At 49.5% G+C, this 23,346-nt stretch overlaps 1 protein-coding gene across 1 annotated transcript; it reads left to right on the forward strand.

Annotated features, from left to right (window-relative positions):
* Window positions 1-17,913: 17,913 nt before the first annotated feature.
* On the forward strand, window positions 17,914-19,942 carry SOX14 (SRY-box transcription factor 14). Its single transcript, XM_031676892.2, has one exon. The coding sequence runs from the start codon at window positions 18,395-18,397 to the stop codon at window positions 19,115-19,117; it is 723 nt and encodes a 240-aa protein (XP_031532752.2). The 5' UTR covers window positions 17,914-18,394; the 3' UTR covers window positions 19,118-19,942.
* Window positions 19,943-23,346: the final 3,404 nt, after the last annotated feature.

The raw sequence follows: 23,346 nt of genomic DNA on the forward strand, positions 1-23,346 counted from the left end.
TTGTCAAATATCTGAAAACTTGAAAAAAAAAAAAAACAGCTACTACCAGTATCATTTCCTACCCAAGGACATGCACACTTTTAAAGATTAGGAAAAGCATAATCCTATACTTTAAATTTTAAATATGAAAAACTCACTATGTAACTCTTTTTGTTTCTTAGTTCCCTTATCTCCCCACAAGAGAAAAACTAGCTTGTGGTTTGGGAACTAGTGCGCTAGGTAACATGAATAAACGTTTCTCCTCTTAATCTTATTCCACTGTGATGTCAGCCCCAGCTGTGACTGGACATTAGCTGGCATATCACTGTTTATCACTATCCCTTTTCCTCTGCTTCCTAGAGGGTGACTTCCTGGTACGTGGGTCTGCTGAGCACACTGACAGTGTCTGATGGCAAGACAGCTTTTGCTCCCTCCCCAGTAACCCACCACTTCCTCTACTCACCCATGAAACATGGGGAAGCCAGCCATGCAGTCAAAAGTAACTGTGCAAAATTCTGCCTGCCTAGAATTCAGTAACTCCATATCCTTTTGTGACTTGGGCAGATATATTGTGGAACCGATAATCTCATTCATTCCAAAGGCCTCTTGGTGAGGTTTTGGGCATCTACAGTCTTTACTTGTGTTTCTCAGTCACGCAGGTAAAGTTTTCACCACTTCCCACAGCATATCCAAAGTCTTCTCACACACTGGGGCATAAGAATCTCCGGCAATCTAGAGGGAAGGTTTTCTTTAACCCTCAATGTGCAGAAGACAACAGTCAAAGGAGAAGAGTCTCATCAGAAGCATTTGCTCCTGCTGGGTGTCAGATGCCAGGCAGGGGAGACCACAGATCGATTTCCAATTGTAGGATGCTATCGGAGAAAGCATTCTGGCCAGACTCAGAGGGAGCGTTGGCTTTTTTTTTTTTAACATCTACAAGTATTTATTGATCATCTACTATGTACAGGTTCTAGGTGAGGCCAGAGAGAAATAAGACTCAGTCAATAAGCCATCAAAAGATTACAGTCATTTGCAGCAACATGGATGGACCCAGAGATCATCATACTGAGTGAAGTAAGTCAGACAGAGAAAGACAGATACCATACGATGTCATCCACTCCCAAGGCAAACTGATCCCATTGTTAGTTATTATTCCAAAAAAAGAGATGTCGGTTCTAAACAGCACAGTAAGGGAAATGTGAGAGGACAGAGTAGGTTGACTATAATTCCATTTATGTGGGAACTTTACATTCTCAATAGGTAATCCAATATTTCTGGTGGTCGGTGCCTCATTTTCACTGGATTCTACCATCAGATTCCATCAAGCTGGAGCAGTAGTCCCCAAAATATATCCCACTAAGTCCAGTCCACTGTAGAAAGAATTCCTTGGGCAAATAAATTCAGGAAAAGATTCATACAACCTTCTTCTCTTAGAGAATCACAAAGCCCATTGGCACATCAAAGGCCACAGAAAACTTGCAGTCAAGAAAACACCTACTTTTACCCCAAAGTTTCCCCCAAAGAATTAGACTTCAAGATACATTTCTTATTAATATCTGACGGAACTGCCGTCCACACACCTGGACAAAGAATCTGAGTTGCCATTTTCACCCAACCTGGAGATGGTCTTAGTTCTGTTGGTCTGGCCACATGGTGACAATAGAGAAAAATTTCCTCCAGGTAAAACTGGAAGGTCTCAATAAAGTCTTAAAAGGTATCAGATTTTTGGTTTTCAGATGCTGCAGTTTCACTCATCAACCAGATTGGTAGCATGTGGCCCATAGCATCCATCACAGGGCATCTTGTATATGATGTGACTACTCTTGGACTCCGACAGCAGGAGTGTGAACTCTATACTGTGGGAGCTCGTGCACCACCAACCATGATGCTTTACACATATTACGTCTCAGAACAAATTTGCTGAATAGGGTATCATTGACTTGAATTTTCTACCATGAACAGGTCACTCATCATCTGTGGGGCTAGTTCTCCACTAAGCAATTACAAAGGTTCCCTCTTACCTTTCCCATAAAAGCTCGTTAAATTCAACAGCCAATTACTGAATGATCATCAAGAGCCAACACCTGCCCTAGGCAAGGTCCACTCTGCTTAAGCCCTCTCCCTCCCATTGGCAAAGATAGCCTGGCAGTGTCCTTGCTGATTCCTCCTTGCTTCTTCATCCTGAGTACTCTCCCAGCCCATGCAGGAGCAGAAAGGGAGAAGAAGCAAACAAGACCCAAGAAAGAAAGGTAGCATTAGGTTGAAAAACATTCTAGGACAGCTGTTCCCAATGCTTTAGAGAATACAGACCCCTTTCAAACATCCAGGTATTTCACAGACCTCGGCATGACTGAGGATATGCTTTGCGTACTTGTGATGGAGAAAACACAGAACAAAAAGTCACACTGAATTCAGTCACACTTTGAATGCTTTCAGTTGCAAGACACAGAAATCCAGACTCAAACAGAACCAGGATCTTCCCATATTGCGACTCTGCATCCTCACTATGGGTTTCGCTACTGGGCTGGCAGCACAACGGCTGTGGCAATCCAGCTGTCAAGTTCAGACACACGTCAGACAGGTAAGGAAGTCCATCTCTTCCCATAGTTCTCTCCCAGAACGGAAAGTGTCCCCAGAAGCTTCCTGGAAAATTTTCTCTAAAGTTTTATTGGCTTAAATATATACACTTGCCCATTTCTGGACCACTAAGGAGCAGAGATTAGGATTAGACTGAAACATCAGGCTCCCTCTTGGAGCTGGGAGTGAGGTCAGCTTCCACAGAGTATTTGGCTACAAGGTAAAGGGGTGTGGATGCCAGAGGAGAAAATCAGGGTTCTGTTATGAAGAAGAAGGAAGGACTATGTGTCAGGCAAGCAAACAACAGTGCCTCCCACATCCTTTTAAATGAATTTGTAGTTCACTAATATGCATTGGAAAAACAAGAGTGAATAAATGTGTATTGTATCTTCATCTCCAAGCAAATGGATTTATGGACTCTGTGTTGTTACAATACTTTCAGCTGCAAATTCCATAATATTCAACCCAGTGGTTTAAACAATTGGAGTTTACATTTCTGACATAACAGAAATATCTGAGGTAGATCATTCCAGGTTTGGTTCAGGGGCTCACCCCTGGGAGGTCTCTGGGTCAGCTTCTCGCTGATTTGCTTGACTTTCTCCTCATAGTCACAAAGCATCTGCTGTTGCTTCACAGCCTTCATCCTCACAGGGACAGCAGGAAGGAAAGAGAAGAGAGGAATGGGGAGCAAAAGGGAGGAGAAGAGGAAGATAAGGAGTGAGGGTATGTATTTCTCTTCAAGAGATTCTCTTAGTCTGTGCTTTTCTGAATGCAGAGCCTGAAACAAAGACTTTTGTGCAAGGAGTTGGTTAGGGAATATGATTCCTTCATAAAGAATAGGAGTTTAGGATGTGGGCAGTGACAGAGGAATGGTGAGAAAGCCAATATAGGATGCATTATTGATGCGGCCACCACTGTGGGAGATGTGCTCAAACTATTGGGACTTCCTGAGAACCATTATGAAATGCATCTCATTGTCATCCACATGGGATACGAAAGGAGAAAGAGTTTATCACCTCTGACCTCCCAGTGCTTGAGGCTGGTTGCACAGGCACTAAGTTCCCCCACACCTCCAGGTTATCCTTGCAGAGAACAGGGTTTCTGTGGACTTTCAAGGTGGCAGTGTCAGAGAAGCTCCAGAACAGGAAATAAGAACTACAATGTCCGGGCCCTAGGCAGGCCCCGTCCGACTGCCCCTGCAGTCAGGCACTGGCTGGCACAAAGCTGGTCGCCTCAGCAGAAAGGCTGAGAGGTCTTTGAAGTGGTGCCTCAGAGCCATCCAACGCAGTCCCTTTCTTGATTAGGGAGGAAAATCATTCGTGAAGTTCTTAGCAGACACCCACTCTGTGATGTCTCACAGTCTCGCTGTCCATGACTGGGTGTCACGCTGTCCCATAAATGCAAAGCAGGCTAGAAATGCATATTTCTGCCACTTCGGGCCTCTAGAATAAAAGCTGGACTTTGCCAGCAAGACCCAAGAAGGTGGGATGTTTATTTCTTGATCGGTGTAAGGTATTCTGATGAGCTCTTAGTTAAAATTCAGTGCCCAAGGAAAACTGAGAAGAGGAACAACAACAAAAAAAGAAGGCCACCAAGATGATTTAATAGAGGCCACTGCTCGTCCCCCAGCATCCTCTCTTCTTCCACAGGAACACAATATCTGGGACAGCACATGTCTGCCCAAAACAAAGACCGCGACTCCCAGCCCCCCGGCAGCCAGCTTGGTCATGTGGCTCAGGTCTGGACAATAAGACAGAACAGACGTAACATGTGTAACTTCAGGGTGAGAGTCAGAGGGTATTTGCAGTCAGAGTGAGGAAGAGAAGTAATGGAGAAATAACACTTTGTTCTGCTCCTATTTTGTTCCAGGCCAGGTCTGTTGCTTAGACGGGATTTTCTTTTTGATCCTCATGTCAGACTGTGGGGAAGGCATTATTATCTCTTTTATAGTTTAAGAAACTGAAGCTCAAATAGACATTTGAAATTTATTTTAAAGACAGAGTCATATAAGAGCGGCAAGGTTCTCTCCCTCGGTCACTGTCCCTGTGTTTCATCCAATTTCCCTCTCCCATCCTGTCTCACAGGCATTCTGAGGGGCTCTGCCCTTCCCCCGGCCACTCCCACAGTAGTGAGGGGCACCCACCTGGGGAGCAACTACAGAGACCAAGTGCCTTCCAACAAAAGACAGAGGATTGGGTGCTTATTTGCCAAGGGAGGTTTTTCTACCACCCGAAACAAAGTTAGACCCAGTGGGAGAAAGGGGAGGAGGCGGGAGAGCGGGGCAGCTGGGACACACGGCAAGGAAAGGGAAATTGAGTTCTACCTGAGAGGCGATTGGTGGAGCCTTTGCATTTCGAGAACCAGGGAGCTGGGAGTGAGCTGAATCCTGTTCAGTGTCACCAACCTGAGGATACTGCCAGGTCCTCCACAGAACAACTGCCTCACCATCTACATAAAACCCAGCATCTAACAGTCCCAACCCCTTGGGGTGGCAGGTGGCCAGAGAGAAAAGGCTCTCCCCTCAGCAAAGGGGACTGGGAAACACCAATCAGATATTTCCCCAGGAGCCAGGATAGCGGTGGACACCGCATTCATATTATGAAAGGCATCTAAGCACAGGTGTGACACATGGAGTGTTAAGTTTGGTTTTTTGAAAAATTCTGGTAATGGTGTGGGTTCACTGGAAGCAAAGAAAAGCTCCAGTCAGTTCAGGCATGAAGTGACAGAAGCTCAGGATAGGAAAGGGAAAGGAGGGGTGAGCGGGCAGGCATTAAGGAGAAAGACTAGACAAGGCTTGGCGGCTGGCAGCAGACAAGAGTAGGGAGGGAAGGAAGGGCCCAGGGGAACCCCAGTATTCCCAGCCCCGGTGAATCCTGCTACCACAGGCTGAGATAAAGAAGGAGGACGACTGAACAGTCAGCATAGAACGAAAGAGCTCTGGACAGAAGGAAAAAGAAGACACCCACATGGAAGTGCCCACTAAGCACAGAAACAGGGTTAGAAGTTGGGAAAGAGGTCAGAGCAGAAGACAGTTCTGAGTCCATTCAGCAGACATCTGTTGAACCATTGGGTAAAAGACCCTGATGTGTCCTGGGTACACAGTTAACTGTACTTGGCTAGAAGCTCATCTGAACTCAGCTGATGGGTTTTCAATCCACAACCGGGCTCTCCCAGACAGAAAGGGAAAAGGGAGGAATCAAAGGGCTGAGATCAGAGGCTGTCAGAAGAGTTTAGAGGATGGATAGCAACACCAATGGCCATACATGGTCAAGGGAAAGCAGGGCTGAGAGAGGGTCGTGCATTTGCCATGATGAGTGCCTGGTTGCCTTTGCTGGTTCCCTTATTGGTAATTTTCAAGAGCAGGGAACAGAAGACAGGGTGTTAAAGACCAGAGGTACATGGAAGACATGGAGCCAAAGGTGTGGACTTTCCACTCTTGATGTCTAGAGCACTACCAACTATTCCAAGATCATTACAGGGAGAAAGTCAGCACTCTCCAGTTCCTCCCGGAATTTCAAACCAAGGAAGATTTTATAAAGGGAAAGAGGGACCCCAGGATGGTCCATTAAAAGAGCAATGCAGTTGACTTGTCTTTTGCCTGAGAACCAGAGAAACCAGAGCCCATCCCTAGGCAGAAAGAATGACATCTTTGTGGAAGATATATGAATAGAAAGGGCCCAGGCTCTATAGCAGGAGGAAGACAGAGGAATGGTGCTTTGGTAGAGGGAACCTTGGAGAAAAGGAGGGCACCTCTCCCTCTGAGACTGGGAGGGAAGGGAAAGATAGAAAGAATCAGCCACACTTGGACATGGAGAGATGCTAAGAGAGACCTTACAGGGGGCATGGCTAGAATCTGATGGATTTTTAGTGCAGCCTCACTGAAGGCAGTGTCATCAGAAGGACAGATGAATAGAGGGACTGCTGGGCAGCCACGGGCAGCTGCACCAGGACTGGTAAAACCAGCACAGTCATAGGACACAAGATAGGAGCAGAGCTACAACGTGTGTGTGCTGGGGAGGGGCTTCTCCAGAACCCCAATCCCATTGGGGCCAACGTGTTTCCCAGCAGCCATCAAGGGACAGCAGTACATACTGTTCCGAGATCATTACAGGGAGAAACTCAGCCCAGCTCATTCCTATTCCTCCCCAATGGCAAAACGGAGGGGTTATTTATACAGCAAGCAGATGCCAACCCAAATAAACTGGTCAGTAAAAATAATTACAATTTTACTACATTTAAGTATGTGAAAACACAGTATAGCTGAACAGAAAATCCATAAAAAGAAGATTCAGATGTGCATACCAAAAGAGCTTCAGCTCCCACACATAAAAACTGAGCAGTAGTTGTATAAATTCAGCTAAGTCTGATTCTAAACAAAACCTGAGATTGTGACGCGGCAGAAGGGGACTTGGCTATCACATAGGCAGCTTTTGACTGCACCGACAGAAAACCTCACCAGAGAGAACTTAAAGAATACAGAAAAAGGATTCTCTCACACACCAAAAAGTTTCAAAGTTGGGTTGCAAAGTTGGTCAATTTATCAACTCTACAAAGTCATCAGGGAACTAAATTCTCACCCTTTCACCACTCCCCAACCTCATTTTATTAACAACATGTGTTCTCTTCCTCCCGTTCTCCATCGTGGTCTCAAGGAGGCAGTCCTAGTTCCAATAGTGAAATGGTGACATGAAGATAATGTCATCTCAAAACAGGAACACTAGGATCATTTCCTCCCATGCAACTCTTTTGCAGAGCAAGGAAGATTTTCCCCAGAAGCCCACATCAGAGCAGATGCCCACTGATTGGCCAGACTGGGTCACATGTCCACCTCTAAACCAATCACTGGCAAGTAGACAGAGAGTCTACTATTGGTTTAATCAAGCAAGCCGAGCACTTAATACTAAAAAAAAAATCAAGGTCTGATTAACAAGGAAGACGAGAGGAGATGACTGTTGACTGGGCAGTCAGCATTATCTGTCACAGATTTTGTGTTAACAAGTCAGAGAATCAGGATAGGATGGTTCACAAATGAGGAGGGGATTCTGTGCCATCAAACAGGACTATGAAAGAAGGTATCTGACCTAGTTCCTCAGCTCAAGTCCAACTTCACATATTCAATAAATATACCCTATGTTTAGATATCTTCAAACCAGTATTTCAGGGAAGCAGGCTGGTAGGGTAGGATTAGACAGACCTATGTACCAGTCTTGGCCCCATGACTTGAATGTACATAAGGGACCTTTGCCACACCATTCCAAAGTGGCTTCTTTCTCTCTTAATCTTGTGTCTGTCGTGGAGATTAATAAGCATCTCGGTGTGTAGTCAGTACTATGAAGCACAAGGATTGAGATTATCTTCTAAATTATAATCCAAGGATTATAAAATGGACTGCCCTGATTTATAATAATGACTAATCATTGCTAAAATTATCCTACTGAATTTAGCTCTTGAACGTAGGTTGATAAGGGAGTCAATCCACGTCAGCGTAGTAAGTACAAACCTAAAAATATTTTTAGCAAAGTACTGCTGCAAGATATATTTGGTTAAAACCATAATAACAGACCGAGTAAGTCCTCATCAGCCGACTAGACATTCTGCTTTCTGATAAAAGTAAGAATTTAGGGGAATTTATTGCAATAAATGTTGCATTAGCAGAGACATTGCAAATGCTTATTCAGAATAAATAAGGACAGTAAATAAGTACAGGATAGCTTTCAATTTCCTCCCATCTCCATCCATTTCTATAACACTCATACTGAACTTCACAAGGTCCCACTTTTAAGCTCTTACCCCTCATTTCCAACATGTACTGTTCTAGCTGCCCATCTGACAGACTGCCAGCCCCTCATTCTGGTCTCCAGTGCCATCGAAATCTGGTTCACTTTACCTCTCACCTCTTTCCAGTTTGTACTGAGTCCTTCATCTCATCTCTTTACCTGTCTCAGTGCCCACATTTCTCCACCCGAACTTTCTTCCCTCCCCTCAGCCTATATGATCCTCCCATCTTTTCATGAAGGAAGAGAGTCAAGATTTCTGCTCAAGGATCCTTTTGTGAAGACCTAGCCCTCAAAGATCCACAGTCTTCCTCTGCCTCGTAATGCCAAGGCTCCATTCAAGTTCACAGTGGGTCATACTGAGGGGAGTTGGGACAGCAAGATAAGGGCTCTTGAGTCAGACAACACTGGAGTTCAAATCTTGGACCCACCGCTTACTAGGTCTGTGACCTTGGGCAAGTCTTGTCTGACATTTTTACAGCCTCAGTTTCCTCATCTTCAAAATGGGGATAATAACAGATTTCTCCATGTAGGCATGGTACTTGGAACACAATATAAGTCAAGAAGAATTCAGTCATTGTTGGCTGCTATAATCGTTGTTCTCACAACACTTTCTGAGTTTACAACTTGCCTCACTGGTTCAACTGAAATCTGTGTGGATAACAACCAAGAAGGACAGATCACTGCCCAACTCTTGGATCAAGTCCTGTGGGCCCCTCACCACATAGGCTGAGGAGGCTTTGCAAGGTTTGTGTCAACTAAGCTTTCTTTCCTGCAACTAAACCACACTAGAATCAGAGATGCCAACTTTTCCAATGCCAGGCCTGTTCCAAATTGAACTGCTCCCTTGTACATTTTTAGGAAAAGCTCTAAGAAGAGTACAGAAGGCTTTGCAGGGCAGTCCTGCTGCAGGGCAGTCCTGCCACAGGACAGCATGAGGGTACTAGCCTCTGGACGGCAGGGGAGAAGGAATGCCAAGAGGTAAGACAGAGGAATTCAGAAAGTTAGAGGTAGGGGGCCAGAGCCAAGGGGAGGAGCAAAAGTGAGGACAGGACGTTTGTAGCCCAAACCATGAAGGAGGAAACCTGAGAGGGGAAGACAGGACTCCAAACCTGGAACCCCAACAGGGAAGAGGAGTGAAGACAATTCTCTGGGTGAAGATGGAAGGAGACCTCAGACACCAGCCTGAGAAGCAACCACCCCAGCCAGGAGCAGTGGGACTTCCAGACACTCACGTTGAGGACGGCCGCTGTCTTGCCACCTCCCCAACCCAATGGAAATACTGGAAGATGTACTCCCACAAAACATGTGACTAGACAAAAAAGGGGAAGACGTGAGAAACAGAAACTCAGAAGTCAACCCAGAAGGACAAGACGTCCAGGAAGGATGTTTCCAAGAAGGAGACTAGACCTGACACGACTGACCTTGTGGGAAGTTGTGTGGGAGGCTGTGGGAAGGCTGGGGAGAATCAGGAACAGCTACGAAGCAAACCAAGTAAGTGGGAACGAGGGCAATCGGTAGAAAACAGGAAATGACATCATCATAATACACCACAATGCTCACCTGCGAATATTGCATAGGTATAATAATGCTAATTTAACCAAAAAAAGGTCTATATTTAATAGAACTACGTTGGGAGAGTGGAGCAGAGGAAACAGTGAGCGGAGGTCAGAGAACTAACTCTTAACTCTTAAGCCAGTGGATAACAGTCCACACAGTTTTTTTTTAGAAATATGGAGATATGAAGTGATTCCAGAAGAACAGAAAGTGATTATCTCTGAAAAAATATACATTTTAAAAATATTGAAAAAAATTTAAATGTTAAAATATATGTTTTAAAATATTTTAAAAGAAAACGATCATCTCAGGAGCGAGGCTGTTTGGGGGACTGTGAAAAGCAGGTGTTTCCTGGGGCAAGAGACTCACCAAGCTTTAGTACTTTCTAATCTTTTAAACCAAGTGAATGTACTGTTTCAGTAAAATCGAATTTAAATAACAACAAAGAAAAAGGTCAAATTGATCAGCATATGCTAAGTCAACGCACTGATTCCTCATCCACTGATCACTAATGGGTTTCACTTGGAGATCATTTCACAGTTTATTTCACAGCAGATGCAAGGATCAGGACTGGCTAAAGATCAGAGAGAGTGAAGTGGTACCATTTCAGGGGTCCTGCGCGGGGCTCCCTACCCGTCAGCAGATCTGCCTCCGCTTTCCCCATCACAGTCGCACTGACCGGGTCTGCAGCGGTCTTCATAAAGCCAGCTCCTCCAGATGAACCAAGTGGCATTTGTGGCCACCCCCCGGTGTTTGTGGCCCCAGAGACAAAGTCCATGAACCTGCGAGGTCCCAGAACTTCCCTTCCTCTTCCCTACTAGAATCCACTCTGCCTTCAAATTCTGAGGACCCCAATATTTTTGTAATAAATTTCCACTGAGGCTTAAAAAAAATCCAGCTCCTCAAGTCCTCTAATGGCACCTGAGTAACTAGTGAGCATCTTCGCTCACAGAAGCCAATAGAAGTTCCCAGGACAGAGTTTGGGAATGAGAACGGTGAGGGACAGAATGGTGTGAAAAACTGGAGAAAGGGCAACAGCCAAACCGAGCAGGGCTAAATTTACACCGACAGAGGGAAGTGGTAGAATTTAAGACAAAATGGGGTACTTGGCACAGTTCTGACCAGAACAGCTGTGATGGTGTCTGGAAGAAACAGAAATCAGTGAGGGTAACTTCGAGTATGGTATCTTGCTACCTACACAGCTCTTCCCACTCTGTTATTCAGTTGGAGTCTGTGGTAGGAAGCCCCCCGGACAGCCCCCAGTGATGCCTCCTCTTGGTATGCACCCCCTGGTGTAGTCCCCTCCCACAGTGAACCAAGCCTCTGTCTCCTCCCTTCTCAGATCATTTGCACAAGGGGAATCCAGCTGCCATGCTGGGAGCAGTCCTTAGGGAGAGGCCAGGTGATGAGAAACTGAAGCCTCTAACCAACAGCTGCACAAAGGACCCTGGAAACAGGTCTGGCTCAGTCGAGCCTTCAGATGACAGCAGCCCTAGCAGCATCTCAGTCACACTCTCACAAGCAACCCTGAGTCAGAACCACCCAGCTAAGCTGCTCCTGGATTCCTGTCCCTCAGAAACCATACAACATAATCCAAGTCTGTTGTTTAAAGACACTAAATTTGGGGATAATTTGTTACCCTGAGGTTAAGAGAAGGCAAATCATTTGCCCAAGTTCTCACAGCAATTAGAAGTCCCTAGGACTTCTCCATTTTTACAGCTCTTTCTACTTAACCATCAACTCCACAAATATTTCGATGACTTTCTTATTAAATAAAATGTTAAGGGTTGTTGATCTTCAGAACACGTGAAAATGATGCTTTAAAGAAGTAAATGGTACATGAAAATAAGCGTACTTAATGTAGCTCCTTTTGTAACTGCTGAGTGCTCTAATATTTCCTGCGATTTAGATTTGGGAGCAGAGGCAGGTACCACAAAAAGAGGAAATGTTATTCTGATCCTTGACTGGGGCTTGTTGCCAGAGTTTGGTCTTATCCTCTGCAGTGTATAATTGTGATAAAATTGGCAAGAGAATGTATGCTCCAATAACTTGGCCGATTGCATTAGGCAAACACAAAGCCTTAAAGAGTATTATTTATGATAAAAGCTGACCAAGTATTCTTATATTAGAAGAATGGGGTCAGGGAGCCCTAATGCATGTGAAACACCTGAACACAACAAAACCTAAGGGAGAGACATGCAAAGTTGACATTCTGCTGGCTTTTATGCTTATAAACAAAATGTATCTTTCCTGTTCTTATAAGCACCGGGATGTTTTTTAATCCTAAGAAACCTCACTTGCTCACAACTTCTATATTTCTCAGGCTGAGATATTCAGAATGCTTACATGTGGACTCAGTGTCTCCAGAAAGGGCCAACTCAGAGGCCTGGGGCTCTCCACAGGGAAATAGGAGAACTTTATTTGTTGGGAAGTAAGAAGAGTAAGTCAGGGACCCATCAGGCTGCCAATATCCACTGAACATCAATGGACATGTTTTCAGAATCGTGCTCTGGGACCCTCCCTTGTTTTATTCCTTGGCTTCCTCTGGGGAAGGAAGAGAGGTAACTAAAGCGTTCAGCAGGGTGGCCTTATTTTTGAAGGGCAGTCAAGCAGCTGACCCCAGGGCCAAGAAAAATCTCTCCATTCATGAAGTTATTGGCCCATAATTGGCGGTGAGATTTGTCCATCCATCAGTAGAGTGTCTGATAATGAATAATTTGTGTGTGTGGTTGCTGGGATTGGTGTTAAATCATTCCGATGGGTCCCCCTTCCCCATCCACATAGGTGAAAACCCAAGCTCCTTGCGGAGTTCACAAGGCCTTGAATAGTCTCCCAGCCCCACTTGCCTCATAAGTCTGGCTCCTTCCAGTGTTCAGGTCCTAGGCACCCAATGTAAATGAAACCGCCCTCCTTCCCTCGGCCCATCTCATCACCCTGATTCACTGTTGGCCACTTAGCACTACCAGAAATTAACTCTGTATTTATTTAATGATAAAATAATAAAATCGAACAATTTATTGGGCAGGTTCATATGCCAAGCACTGTTCTAAGGGTTTTCTTCATAGTAACTCAATTAGCCTGATAATATCCATTACAGCCATTACAGGTGAGGAAACCAGGGCACAGGTTAAGCACTTTGCCTAAAGTGATGTAACTATTTGGTGGTGGGGCCAGGAATAACCCCATGATTTGTTTCTTGATTTTTGTCCATCCTCCCATTGGGCTGTAAACACCAAGGGAGAAGGGCATTTGCAGGTTTTGTTCATTGCTGTATCCCAGTACCCAGTACAGTGCCTGACACAGAGTAGGTGCTCAATAAACAGCCTTGAAGGAACGAGTAAGATTTCAAAGCCCTACCCCTGCACTCACCCTTGCTCTTTCTGAAAGAAGTGTGTGGATGTAGTCTTCTATTGACCTGCACCAAATCAGTTGGTCATGTGGTCTCGGCTTCCACCAGATCCCAGCTACTCAAGTTAAGGTGGGTTGAAGTATCAAAGAGTCTCCTTACCTGGGTGCACTTGGGGTTTAAGGCAGAAGCGTCCTTCATCCCAGTCAAGCACGCTCTGTCAGCTCAGGGTCAAACATGCTGTTACAGGCACTCCAGGCATCATTTCTGGGACCCGGTTTTATTCCGTTTCTCACTGTTTTTTGGTGGAAGCTTCACCTCCTGTGCCATCTTGGCTGCAAGAAGACACTTGGAGTGTTACAAAATTTGAAGACGCACGAGTGGGCTAGGCTGGATTCTGGAAGGAAGACCCTAGAGCAATTACCAGGAAATGTCTTAATAGGACCAGAACCCTGGGTCTTCTTGAGCACTCTCTAGAGATGGGATACACATCTCTGAATTTGGAAATAGACCGAAAAAAGGAAAAAGCAGGGGCGCCAAATATTAAAACATTTGGGGAATAAGCAAAAGCAAAAGTTTATGATTTAACTAAAGTGCATTATTTCCCAAGATGAATTTATCATCTGCAACGGTGGCTCCTAGGCTGCTGACTCTTGGGACGGGGCTGGATTAGGGCTCACACTCCCAGTAGCGAGCGGCTTGCTCTGGCTTGCTCCCGAGGTTCCCCGAAACCAGCATCTGGAACTTCCGCTCAGGTCCTCTCCAGAATCCCCGAGGGGCCACAATGAGCCGGCAGGCCTGATGTCACGTGAGTGCCCCGCACCTCGGCCTGTCCAGACGCGGCTACTCTCCTGGTCTCTTCGAAAACGCGCCAGGCTAGAGCCTCGTATTAAGCTCTCTGCTCCTCCACCCCCAACCACTTTCTCCAAGCCACGGTCTGCGCAACCCTCCTCTCCGTGCCCCAGATGCCTCGGAGCAGAGATCTTCTGCCCACTAGAGAGGAGGGGTGGTGGCTGGAGGGCCGGCAGAGCGTTGAAGCCAGGCAGATGGGTGCAGGCCTGAGGGCCCGTGATGTCCGCGCTTGGCTCTACCAGGCTGCATCTGGGGTCCTGTCCCGTTAGCTGTAAGGTACGGAAAGTCTTGTTGTCAGACAGCCTGAGCAGAAGGAAACTATCCAGTGTCTTCTTTGCTCTCGGAGTTGTGCAGACCCTGGGCACTCAAAAATAACATAACATGACCTTCGAGAAGCTCAAGCTCGAAGTCTCGTGGGCTGCACGGGCGGCGACGGGGCTCCACACCAGGCTGGGAAAGAGGGCGTGAAATGGAGAGGACCTGAGAGTGAGAGCATAGAAGGGGGCCTTAGCTCAGCTCTGGAATCAAAGAAGGCTCCCCGAGGGAGGTGAATCCTTGAAAGAGACCTGAGGTACGCAAAGGAGTTGGGCAGAAGGAGAGGGGAAATGCTCCCTACAAAGGCCCAGAGCAGAGATGAAGGCGCAACTTGAACCTTGCTGGGGCGCCAGGAGGAGAAGGGGAGGGACGAGAAGTGGCTTGGGTCTTGACCTTCGTGGCCTCTCCTTCCCGCGACCCGCACACTGACGGTTCGCTGCCGGAATCTATGTTGCTCAGGGGCCCAGACACCACGCTTAGGCCGGAACGTGGCGTGCCTTGAGTGCGCGCGTAAAGACGCGCGTACTGGAGGACATGCGCGCGGATTCTCTAGGCAAAAGCGGAAGCGGAAAAGCCGCGTCCCAGGGAGATCTGCGACCCTGGTGAGTGGCCTGGGGCCTAAGCCCCCAGCTTCAGGCTGCGAATAAAGCAGGAGACGCGTTTAGGCGACCTCTGTCCTAAGACCTGTTCCAGCGGTGACCGAAACTGCTGGCTCTCCTAGGGGCCACCTGTCCAGGACGTCTGCCCCGGGGTCTAGGCCTGGCAGGGAGGCAGAGCTCAGAGGGACAAAGTAGCCCAGAAGAAGGTAGAGGCATGGTTTGGAGACAGCCTCAGGCCAGGCCTGGGGATCACGGGAACTCCTACTGGGGCGGGGTCCAGCACTAAGGAGTCTTGAATAAACTGGTGACCAGCCAGTACTGTGTAACGGGTGTACGCTTCTGTGCTGTCCGCGGAGACGTTGAGGCGCCAGGCAGCGAGCGCGTGGCCCTCCACGTTGAGTTCCCTCTCAGCGCAGAGTTCAAGTGTCAAGGCCAGTATGACCAGCTGGGTGCTGGCTCCCGCCAGAGTCAATGCAGTGTGACCCAGACAGCTTGGCGTTCGGAACCCTGGGTAGTCAGGGGCGCCCTTCCCACAAACTGCCACGCCACCATTGCGCATCCTCCGTAATAATCCGCTTCAGACTCTTGGACTGAGAGCTAATATCTGAGCGCGAGATGTTTAAAAAAGAAAGCGGACAAAGGAGGAGGTGGAAATATGAGGACTGAAGCAAGACACGCGCCTGCCCCGAGTTGCCCCGGGGCAAAAGGACTGAGTTAGTTTGGAGGATGGGAAGAGGGAAAGGTTCCAGATCCCCTCCTTAAGCAGTTTCCAAGAGGCTGGTCTGCATTAACCCAAACTGCTCTGTGTGGGTTTGGTGTCCCCTGAGGGTGCCTAAGTGACGGGTCCCGTGGACGCTGTACCTCTGCAGATGTTAACATTTCTGTCATTCCTTCCCAATGCCCTGGAGATCTCCCAGTGGAATTCGAATGACCTGGCCCTGGACCTCCAATCCCTGGCAAGCTCTGAGCACAGAGCTCAGTTTGCAGGCTAGTCCAACCTGAGTTGGAGTTGCCTGCAGCTCTTGGAAATCCTCCCCGGACTGGGCTGGAAAGGGCTTCTACTTCCTGGTACCCCAAGCTAAATGAAACTTCTTGCAGAGAAAACAGGAGTAGAGGGCAGGATGGAGGCCTCGGCTGGGGCTGAGGGGAATGTGAAGGCTGTGTACCTGCTTGCGAGCTCAGGCGGAGGTGGCGCTCTTGGCTCGAGGTCTACAATCGGGGAAGCCAGGTCTCGGACCAGAGCCTAAATGAATCAAGAGCAGGCGTGAGGATCACTCCAGTGCAGTTTATCTTCATGGCAGGTTTCGATGGATACAATGGATTCGTCGAAGGGCCCGCGTTTACCTTCAGCACTATTTAATCTTCAGACGTGGTGCCGCTTGGGGTGGAAAAAAATAGGTAAGTTTTCCAATCCTATACACCCGGCGTCACCACTGGAGTCAATTATGGCAAATCGCATAGCCTTTCCTAACCTCAGTTTCCCAATCTGTAAAATGGGCATAGTCCCCTCCTCTGTGAAGAGCGAGCTAAGGATGAGAAATGCCACACGTCTTTCTAATTGTAGGAAGGAGAAGCAAAGCCTTTGCCTCCAACTTGATACACTACATACTAAAGAAAGACCCTCTCTCCCTGCTTCCTCGTTTTCTGCTTACCTCCCCCACCCCCAACCCTTCCAAGTCCGCGGATCGCCGCGCGTTTCAGGTCGGTCCTCCCGAGAGAGGCTGGTGCAAAAGCCAATAAGCCTGGAACACACGCAGGTCCTGCTGGGCCTGGGACAATGGTTTCCATTTAATAAATATTTCCCCCAAGGGCATTTCACACCGGGCAGGCAATTATTCAAAGGAAACAGGCGCGCAGGTTGGCTCTGCGGGTTATTTCGTCCTCTTTACCCGAAGAATGTTCATCTGACGCAAGAAACGAGTCTCGCATTCTCGCTGGGTGGGAAGAGGCGCCCAGGGACAAACCGACCCCGGGTGCGGATACAGCCTAAGACTCCGCTCTCGGGTCGCTGCAGAAGGGGCAGTGGGAAAGCTCACTTGCCCCGCCGCGCGCCGGGTGGCCTCCAGATTGTCCTTGCGGTTTGGACAGATGTGGAGGGAAAGTTGGAGGTTTAAAAACACTAAATAACAACATAGATAGAAATCGAGATGGAAACCCATCCCCCGTCTCTTTCACAAAAGTGAAGAGCGGGTCGCAGTGCTCTTCAAGGCTCGCCAACCGGAATTTGAAAACTGCACCGCCGGACGCGAGGCCTTCGGGCATCGGCTTGGAACGCACGGCTGAGCTAGCCCGGGGCCCAGCGCTCTGCCCAGGCGCCGCATCCCGGGGCAGAGTGGAGGCGGAGCCGCGCCGGCGTCCCAGGAGAACGCCGCCAAAAGACCGCCGAGGGCGCGGCGCGAAAAGTTTATTTCGCTTTTTAACCGGAGTCTGATATATTCTTTTTCTCTTCTAAGGATCTTTGACAAGGGGGGAAAGTGCTGCCCTTGCATTTCGTGGCGAGGCTGTCCTATTTATCAACACGCGCCCTCGGCTCCCTCCCTTTGCTGCCCCTCCCTGGTCTTTGTAGTCGAAGTCCCACTCCTCCTTTGCCCAGTCGAAAAAGGAAACCCGCGCGGAGAGTTTTGTTTTTTGACAGTGCCAGAAACAATGTGGCATCCGAGTCCCCAGTCCGGAGCTGGCCGCTCGGTTCTCTCGCTCTCTGTCTCTCCCTCACACCTCTCCCCGCCCCCAGCAGTCGCGCTCCGTCTTTCCAACGCGGGCGCGTTGGCAGGTGCGCCCCCTCGCCTTCTCTGCTGCTGATTGGAGCCCAGGTTGGGGAGTCACCGCCCCGCGCTTATGTCAGAGTGCGTGCGGTCCGGGCCCACCTCGCCTTTGAACTTCGCCGCTTTTGGCTCCCGTTCACCAGCCTCCCCGCATTCTCAGCTAGGTGCTGTTCTAGGCGAGGAGGCTCCGGAAAGCCACGGGCGGGGGGAGGGAGCCACGGCCATAGACAAGAGATAGAAGAGAACCAGAGAAGGCGAAGGTAGAGACGGGGAGAAGGAGGAGCTTCCTGCCCTCGCCTGCAAATTACCTGGCCACTTAGTCCCAGAGACTTCGGTACTTGGGTCTCAGCCTCTGGTGCCGGCAGCCTCCCAGCCGGCTGCCGTCTCCTCCCCCGCCCTTCCTGCCCCTACTCGCCCCCCCCCCACCGGGGCCTGCTTGGGTGCTGAGATTGGCATGATCAGCTGAACTTTGCGGGGTTAGCGCTTCTCTCTGGCTTCCCCTCTTTGGTGTGGAGGCGAGGGGAGCGCAGAGCCCCGGCTTAGGACGGACAGACAGGCAGACCGACAACCGTGTCCAGGCTCGCCTGCAGAGCTCCTGCACTCCCCACCCCCACCCGCCTAGCCTCCGGGACCATGTCCAAACCTTCAGACCACATCAAGCGACCCATGAACGCCTTCATGGTATGGTCCCGAGGCCAGCGGCGCAAGATGGCCCAGGAAAACCCCAAGATGCACAACTCAGAGATCAGCAAACGCCTAGGCGCCGAATGGAAGCTTCTGTCCGAGGCAGAGAAGCGGCCGTACATCGACGAGGCCAAGAGGCTACGGGCCCAGCATATGAAGGAGCACCCTGACTACAAGTACCGGCCGCGGCGCAAGCCCAAGAACCTGCTCAAGAAGGACAGGTATGTCTTCCCCCTGCCCTACCTGGGCGACACGGACCCGCTCAAGGCGGCCGGCCTGCCCGTGGGGGCCTCCGACGGCCTCCTGAGCGCGCCCGAGAAAGCTCGGGCCTTCTTGCCGCCCGCTTCGGCGCCCTACTCCCTGCTGGACCCCGCGCAGTTTAGCTCGAGCGCCATCCAGAAGATGGGTGAAGTGCCCCACACCTTGGCCACCGGCGCGCTGCCCTACGCATCCACCCTGGGCTACCAGAACGGCGCCTTCGGCAGCCTCAGCTGCCCCAGCCAGCACACGCACACGCACCCGTCCCCCACCAACCCGGGCTACGTGGTGCCCTGTAACTGTACCGCCTGGTCTGCCTCCACCCTGCAGCCCCCCGTCGCCTACATCCTCTTCCCGGGCATGACCAAGACTGGCATAGACCCTTATTCGTCAGCCCACGCCACAGCCATGTAACCCCCAGCCCGGCCTGCCAGACCTGGAGGGCAGCCTGGAAGCGGGGTCTGCACCCTGTCCTCTGCGCCTAGCCGGGGCCTCCAGATGACTCCGGGTCACCCCTGCCGCCACCCTCTACTCTACCCCAGAGTCTGTCTCTTTCTCTTCCACGGGGATGGTAGGGGCGTCCTCCCGGACCCAAGGCGCAGACAGGTGCCAGAAACTTGCGACCGTTATGACAGCTATACAGCTGTCCCTAGCCCGCCTGTCCCAAAACAAACCTCTGACTGTACCCTCTTTGGACAAAAAAAAAGTAGGCAGTTTTGCTTTATTTATGTCCCCTTCTCTTTTCTCTGATGGGCTTTGGACTCCAGATCTGCCAGATCCTAGTATTATATCTAGAATATGCATATATATTTTTTCTTTCGCACTCTGAAGAAAGAGTTAGCTGTGTCTCTGTGTTTTGCCATCAGACACAACTAGGTGCCATTTGCTCTTCATGTGTGGGGGAAAAGGCTTAAAACTTTAAAACTACAGAAAGGGAAACATTTCTATTTAAAATCATACCATGATAGTGTTTGCTTCTTTAAAGGTAAAACAAAAGGACCCACATGGTTATTTACTTTGTATAAAGCAGTGCTCCTAGAGACATAAGTTTACTTTTAGACAGAATGTCAGGTATGAAGTCAGGAAGTAGAAAGTGAACAAAAATTAAAAGAATAAAAACATCCTAAATGGTCATAAATGTTTTGACAATGTCTTGGAAATGTACCTAGAAGGATTTCACCTCCTTACTCTGTTCATTTGTTGAACAAAGACGTTTTGAATAAAGACAATCTGTCATTGCAAAAAGTAACCTTTGATGTGCATAAAATCTGAAGTCCAGAGGCCAGGTCCGTGGGTCCGGGAGCTGGGCTGCTGGGAGGCTAAAAGGACATAGAGTGACTCCAGCAGTGGCGGCTGGTGGCTGGTCTGCGTGCGCCAAGCCTGGTGGTCCGTGGGCCGGGTGAAAAGGAGCACAGAGTCTAGGTTTTGTCCCGATCATGCCCTCTGGATCCACTTTTTGCCTTTAGAGGCTGGACAAAGGTATCTGTGCCTGGGATATCACTCTTTCTTGCGTTTTTCACGAAGTGGTCAAACCACTTCAAGGAGCGAATGAACTAAGATAAAGGCCAACCCAGACTTCTGAGATCTGAGTGCATTTTCTTTTTTTAAACCAAACTCCAAAGGAATGGAGAGAAGCGCGGAATCTACAGGGAACCAGTTGCGCACAGAGCACCGCGTCCTGCGGTGGGTGTTTAAGTTCGATACTGTGAGAAGAGCAGTGGAAAGGTGTTTTGTTTGTTTGTTTTTTAACAAGGTGTTTGAAAACGCTATTGCTGGCTCTTCTGAGGATTTGGGACTCTATATGGTTTCCTAAGTTAAAAAACAAAAGTCTAAGAAATGCTGAAAAATGTGCCCTAGGTCACCACTCCGAATTGAAGGAGACTTTTTATTAAGAGTCTGCAGGTGCAAAGGGAAAAGGAAGGTGGTAGTGACACGGCTCCGATGCAATGAGTTTTTTAAACATCATAAAAATTGAATAAGGCGTAGCCCTTCACGTTTAACAAGTAAGGAAAAGAGCCTTTTCCTTATCCCGGGTGGGTTAATGTTTGCTTGAAGATTACTGTTTTTCATTGGGAAAAAGGACCTCCTGATGCCTTCCAGAACAATTCTTTGGAACTTGTTCTCAAAATCAAAGGGTGCCCCCCATCTCTTGTCTCCTGTCCCCAGTCTCACCCCCAGAGCTGTGCTCACGAGTATTTTTCCGTAGGTCGGGGGCTTTTCTCACCAGGTTTGATTTGGCGCGGGGTGGGGGTGGGGGCAGTTTAGCGGCTTGTCTACTTTCTGCTGCTGTTGAGGGATTTGTGCGCTTGCCTCTGCCGTTTCCAAAGGAGTCGGTGGCTGGAAGCGCACGCAAACGTTGTCAACAGACACCAAAGCCGAAAACCACGGATTAGCATATTGTCCTCAAAACAATTAGAAGTGTTTGAGGTGTTATTTGGAGCCTATTCATCTGAACCCCTTTGTCAAAGGGGGATTTTCATTATTAAAAAAAAAGTTAGCAGTTGTCCATCTGGCTGAGCTGAATAGCAAAGTGATCCATGTTGTATATGCTTTTCTCATTAAGAGCTCTTTTGAGACCGATGTTAGAATTAAATGGTATAACACAATTAACATACACGGGCGCTGAATAGGAGGGGACGCCTATAAATAATAGATAGATAAATAAATGAGCGATCAGGCGAAGGTAAACAAAGACGGGCTGAGAGACTGGTGGGGGGAGGCCGGGTGGACTGCGCCACGCTTACTTAGCATTACAAAACCCTCTTACAAATCGAGACAATTAGGAAGTGACTTGCCTCTGGTGGCCGTCCGGTCTAGGGGCTCCGAGCGCATAAGAAAAGCCCCTCCTCCCGCCCCCACGAAGCCTAGGAGGCCCAAGGGGGAGGCTTCGCGGTTTCGCTGTCTGATATAACCCCAACTGACAGTCCTGTCAACCGCTCTGATCTCCCTCATAGCTCAGTGTCCCTTAACATCTCCTAAGATGAAGCTTACAGGGGTCTGGGTATCTCCCCGCAGAGCCCGGCGCACCAGTGCCCTGGGTGCACAGAGGGCCCCAGCCCCAGGAGGAACCCGGCGCACAGCCCTACAGGGGCGTCCAGCCGACTTCCAGCCGGGTTTAGGCTGGGAAGGGGCGTCAGGTGGGTTCAAGTGGGGAAGGCTTCAGGCTGCGGCAGCTGGAAAACTGAAACCAGGGTCCAGATTGAGCCCGGCCCTGGGGACTTGGGAGGGGGTTCCAAGAATCTGGGGTGCTCCTGCGGCTGGGTCACTGAGACTTATTTCAGGCCAGCAGGGAGAGGAGGGCCCAGCGCAGGTCCCGGGACCTCCAGCTGCAGACCTAGCTCTGGCCGCTTCTGCCAATCACTCCTCATCTCCTATCCTAGCAGTGGGGCTTGTGCAGCCGTCTGCGCTCCTAAGGCCTGGCCCCAGCCGCGACCCCGCAGGGACCAGCCTCGGCCCTGCCTCCTGCGCCCCCCGGGCCGCAGAGCCTCCGCCGAGGTGCGCAGCCAGGACTCGCCCCAACAAACAGCCGAAATCCTCCTCGTCACGCCGCTGACAGGGGCCGATTACTGACTTTGAAGTCAGGCGCAGACAAAAAGAAATCCCCTGGGGGTGTGTGGGTGGGGGGGAGCAGTCCCCGTCAAACCTGTTTGCTCACAACTGTCTCTTTCTTTCAAGAAAATCATTAAAGCAAACCTGTAGGGAGAGCAGCGCCCCGCCTGCCCGGAGTCGAGGAGAGCCGCTTCTCCTGAGCGCGCGACGCGCAGCCAAGAGCAAACAAGAGTCCCCTAGGACAGACTGCGTGGCCGGGAGAAGGCGAGCTCCCTCCACGAGCAGGGCCCCGGAGACCCCGAAGGTGGGGACTCCGTCTATCCCTCTGCGCTTAGCGCGCTTCCCGCTGCCCGGGAGTCCCGGACTTGTGCCCGCAGCCTGGGCCTCGCTCGAGAAGAGGCTCCACGTAAGGCCCTGGGGTCTTCTAGCCTGCGGGAGCGATTGTTTCCAGGGAACAAAAACAAAAAATTGACTCTGATCTTTGCTGCGCTCGCCCCTGCCTTTCTTCTACTGGGTGCTTCCTAGGACCGCGGAGACCTGGCCAACACGCTGCTCGGGATGGCAGCCGGCGGCGCTGGGCGGCAAAGGCAAAAGTGGTTTAGATTTAGATTTTCTTTCTTAAACCTTGACAGCCATTTGGCTCAAAGGCACGCTGGCCACTTCTTCTGGGAGAAATGGGATCGTTGGTCCCCTTCTGCTCCTGGTCTCTGCTGGAGAGCCTCTGCAGCCTTTCATGCGCTCCCCCAGCTTTGGATCCGACTCCAGAAACCTCTGATTCCCTTCCAGTTTCCGAGTTTTCTCATTTAAATATCAATTTCCTTAGAACTGCTAACTTTATTGATGGGAAAGACCAGCTACTTAGAGTAAATCATACTGAGGTGTGAGTGACTGACATCTGAGATTCCCTTGACATTTGCATTTTAAAACAGGATCTAGATAACCTCCAGGAATCACTCCAGTCATGTAAAGCAGAGTGATATTTCAGACAGGGTGGGGCGTAGGGCACTTTCACTACATCACACCGTCCAGAGAAGTGTCTCCAGCCCGGGCAGCTTCTTTGGAGAGATCTAGGGCCTGGAAAACTTGGCGAGCGA

The sequence above is a fragment of the Vicugna pacos genome, chromosome 1 (assembly GCF_048564905.1).
Source record: "Vicugna pacos chromosome 1, VicPac4, whole genome shotgun sequence".
Classification (NCBI taxonomy): domain Eukaryota; kingdom Metazoa; phylum Chordata; class Mammalia; order Artiodactyla; family Camelidae; genus Vicugna; species Vicugna pacos.